The sequence below is a fragment of the Symsagittifera roscoffensis genome, chromosome 3, assembly GCF_963678635.1.
Source record: "Symsagittifera roscoffensis chromosome 3, txSymRosc1.1, whole genome shotgun sequence".
Lineage (NCBI taxonomy): Eukaryota > Metazoa > Xenacoelomorpha > Acoela > Convolutidae > Symsagittifera > Symsagittifera roscoffensis.
In genome coordinates, this window is record NC_087064.1 from 61,338,676 (window position 1) to 61,342,578 (window position 3,903).

General features: G+C 36.8%; 1 protein-coding gene across 1 annotated transcript; it reads left to right on the forward strand.

Moving 5' to 3' along the window:
- The first annotated feature begins 750 nt into the window (after window positions 1–750).
- On the forward strand, window positions 751–2,778 carry LOC134841776 (uncharacterized). Its single transcript, XM_063857814.1, has 3 exons — window positions 751–1,036; window positions 1,803–2,084; window positions 2,558–2,778. Exons 1-3 carry the CDS (start codon window positions 751–753, stop codon window positions 2,776–2,778), a joined length of 789 nt encoding a protein of 262 aa, XP_063713884.1.
- The last annotated feature ends 1,125 nt before the right edge of the window (window positions 2,779–3,903 follow it).

Here is a 3,903-nt window from a genome sequence, read left to right on the forward strand (position 1 = left end):
TCGCTTGTGTAAATCGTAGATAAGCTGTTCATTAGAAATAATACTGTGTAATTTGTCGATCTTTAGTTTCTATCTACAGATTGACTATTATTCTGGATGCTTTTGCTTATAACAGATATATCTAATAAAATTTATCAATTCAATTTTTTTTTTAGAAAACAGACTATATGTGAGTCTAGTCTGTTATTCGCGAGTTTTCTTCTTTCAATGTGTTTCCTGGGTTCTTTTATTTTTCGCACCCCCATTGAAATGAAACAGAATGAGATCTAATTATCTGGGGCATGATCGTTTAATTGCCCACTTTGGGGCTTAAGATAAGGTGATTGTTTAATGAATGGTAGGAAATTCTGACCCCTGGGATATGATTAACAGCGTGAAAGATAACTGAACGTCTTTAATAATGAAAAGAGTATTGGCAGTTCTCTATTTATTTTGCCATAGAGAAGAAAACCCTGAAAAGATTGGAAATAAAAGCAAAAATTCGACTTCCGCTTCAAGCCTTTTACAAGTCAGTTTTGTGTCGAATTACCATCAATTAGAACCATCGTTAGGCATTCTCGCAGTTGTAATCCTTCTATCAGCTCATTCTCTTATCTGGGTTATGTTGGAATGAAATTCATTTGAAAAAAAAAACAAGTTTGAGTAGTTTTTTTTTTTCCGCAGCAATATTTTGCATTGAGACGTATTTCAGTTTGCTTTTTAAATTTTTTAATAACAAGTAAGTTTTGTTTTTGAATCCGGACGATAATTATGGTGTCGTTTCTCACTAGCGATGCTATCTATTACTTAATTGTTTTCGCCAGTTTAATCGGAAGCCTTGTAGCCTTTCGAAATATCTTCTCGCTGTCTTGTCTCCGAGTGACTGATCAGGGTCTGGATTTCTACATCTACTACAATCCAGTATTTGTCATTTCAATCTGTCTCTGCTTTCTGGCAATTTTGGACAACGAGTGTGTGCCTGGACTCTCGATGTGTATGGACTCATTGCTCGGAGCATGTCACTTACAGCTGGCCATCAATTGGTTGGAAATAGCAAGTAAATGCGCACAGATTTAGTCGTACTACAGATTTCGTCCTATTTATTTAATTAACAGGTTTCGTCCCATACAGATTTCGTCCCATATCCAACATCCTATCATCCCATATCCAAATTTGTGGGACGAAATCTGCGTACGCTTTGAAATGGGACGAAATCTGTTGAGATTAAAATGGGACGAGATCTGTCATGGGACGAAATCTGTCACAGCCGCTAGAACCATTATTCAGTAAATTGGTCTGAAATATTTATTCAAATATTAATTCGGAATAAAAGATATTTTCATAGTGATATTTGTCAGCAAGGAGGCGATCTAGGGCTTTCGCGAAGAGGGTTTTCGAACACATGGTTGATATTTTTTGTTCGATCATTTGAAGTTTCGAGTGTTTTTAAGACAATAAAGTAATTCTTTCCTTAATGTTTGCGCGATATTCAATTAATCAGAAAATGCATCGACAATGACATTTTGAGCACCTTTTGAAAACTTTTTTTTTCGAAAATTTGATTTTCGTTGACGCGCGCTCCACGCCCAAGCATACACCGCTGACAAGAATTCCCTGCCCGTAGCCTGCATATAACTAATATTCCGTTCAAAATGTGAAAACATTTAAAAAAAATTCAAAAATGTTTTCAAAGCTGCTTGCCACTTCAGAAAAATTACGATAGGAGCACATTTTAGGTATAAAATACTCTTAAACTCAAGGGACCGCTTGAGTTTAAGAATAGTTAGCGCTTCGTCTTTACCACCGAAGTATTTCGTTACCAGGCAACGGATACCAACTGGTATCAGATGTTAAGCATCTTCATGTCTTGACTGTGTTCGCATTGGTGTCATTTTTCGAACTGTTTCTTACCGGCTTCGTGACCGGAAACGATACTTGTGACACCCGGGTTGACACTTCACGATTGACAAACCCTTCTACAATTTCACTGCTGATGATGAAGACTCATCTGTTTTTCGTGGTTGCAGATGTGATGTTTATTGTTGTGATGGTGAAATGTGTCCGAAAATGGAAGTGGTACAAAAAGAAGTGGGCTGAAACCAAAAGTATGAAAATAGCTTTAAGAAAATAATTTTTCGATGCATGAAGCCAGTTAGAACTATGAATTTTACATTTAAATTGTAGTTTTTTGGGTGGGGGGTCTTAATACAAGTACATAATATTAGTGAGTTCAATGAGTTTTTCTACTTCGATATTTAGTCAAAATATACACCCCCGAAGCAGTTTGGGGAGGGGATGTTAACTTGATCCAAAGTTGAAATAGTTCAAATATGAATCGAGCATTTTACATGCAGCGCTCAGCAAAATTAATCTTAATTAAATGATGAGCGTTCAACTACTTGATTGTCGAATCGTTGTAAAGGGAAAAAAGACTGCGAGAATTCTTGCGTTGCTTTAAATACCTCAAAAACCTGAAATGTGTCAAAATCTGTCTGTCTGTCAAAAAAATTGATTTTAAAGCTATTGACTGTTTTCCATTAAAAATTAGATATAAAGTATTGACTCCTGCTGTTCTCAGGTGACGCCTACGCTTCGTTCACGCCGCGAGAGATCAAATTCATGGCAGCCCACATGAACAACATGCTCTTGGAAAGCATCTGCGGAATTGTTATTTGCACCTGCAGAATGCTACCTCTGGTGTTACATGTATTCAAGGCACCAGCTGTAAAGTACGAAAACGATGTGATGATTTTGGCTATTTTTGTCACCCAAATTATTCAATACAAGATAATGAAGTAAACATCATCGACTTTAAAGTAGTTGAATAAAAAATATATACGTTTTATCGCGGCAAATCTGTTTTCTGATCTATCGAACTAAATATATGCTATTATATCATGATCACCTGAATTTGAAACCTGTGATTTGTTAGCATAGGTGGTTGATTTGAGGGTAGCGTGTAAAAATATCCTAGCAGGTTTCGAACCTCGTGTTGTTGGGGGGTGGTCGCATGCACTAATCACTAGTCTAACAAATCAACAGAATTTCTGAGGTCATTCAGTTTACAAACTGTCACGCGCTCTCATAAACCAGTCGTATCTCGGAAGCAGTACCGTGCCGAAAGAGTGGAGGTGATGGTTCCTCGTCAATTCTGGTTGCTAATTTTCGCTCAATTCGAGGTGAGAGCGCGCGCCGTAAAAACTCATTTTTTAATCAAAACTTTATAAAAGGTGCACTAAAGAAACCCCATCAAAAACTTAATAATAGTAACCGGTTGCTGTGCAAGTAGCTCAGGATATTCCGTCGCGAAATTGTTCACGCTGAAATTGAGGGTTTTACGAGGTTTGACTTTTGTTCTCAATTTGAGTTCAGTTCACTTTATCAAAAAAAAATACCATGAGTTTCCTGAGTTCAAGAGCTTAAAAGGCTTATATTTTTTTCTTTGAAACTCGAAAGTTGAAGTTTTCAAAATGCAAATCAGTGTTTATTTCTGTTTCGTTGCGTTCATGAATATTTTCCAACTGTCTATTGGCTATATTTTCAATGAGAGATGAGAGATCCATAAATTATAGCAGGCCGTTAACAGGTATCATTTTTTGTTTGCTTGGCGGGTCATTCATCGTTGAATGAAAAAGTTCGATTTAGTTTGAAGAGTCCACTATATATTTTGAGTTTGAATAGTTTGACCCATTTTATTTGAAGCATAGTCAAATTCGGCTGGCACAAATCCACCTCCGCCGCCATAGTTTCTTGGTCGGAACAACAATGGGTTGAGATTGACCAATTTGAAGACACTCAATCGCATTTTGTTTTAATTGGTCTTAGGTTGGTTTCTCTGCATGATCTCCAAGTCTTTGTTCTTTGCGAAAGCTGGAGCAGCTCAATCAATAGGGTCTTAAGTAGTCTTTCAGTTTTTTTACATTA

Bases quoted from the DNA above. Each gene is read 5' to 3' on its own strand.
- LOC134841776 (XM_063857814.1), top strand. From the start codon at position 751: ATGGTGTCGTTTCTCACTAGCGATGCTATCTATTACTTAATTGTTTTC. The intron at 1,037-1,802 runs GTAAATGCGCAC...TTTCGTTACCAG, and splicing joins CAATTGGTTGGAAATAGCAA to GCAACGGATACCAACTGGTA. The intron at 2,085-2,557 runs GTATGAAAATAG...TGCTGTTCTCAG, and splicing joins GAAGTGGGCTGAAACCAAAA to GTGACGCCTACGCTTCGTTC.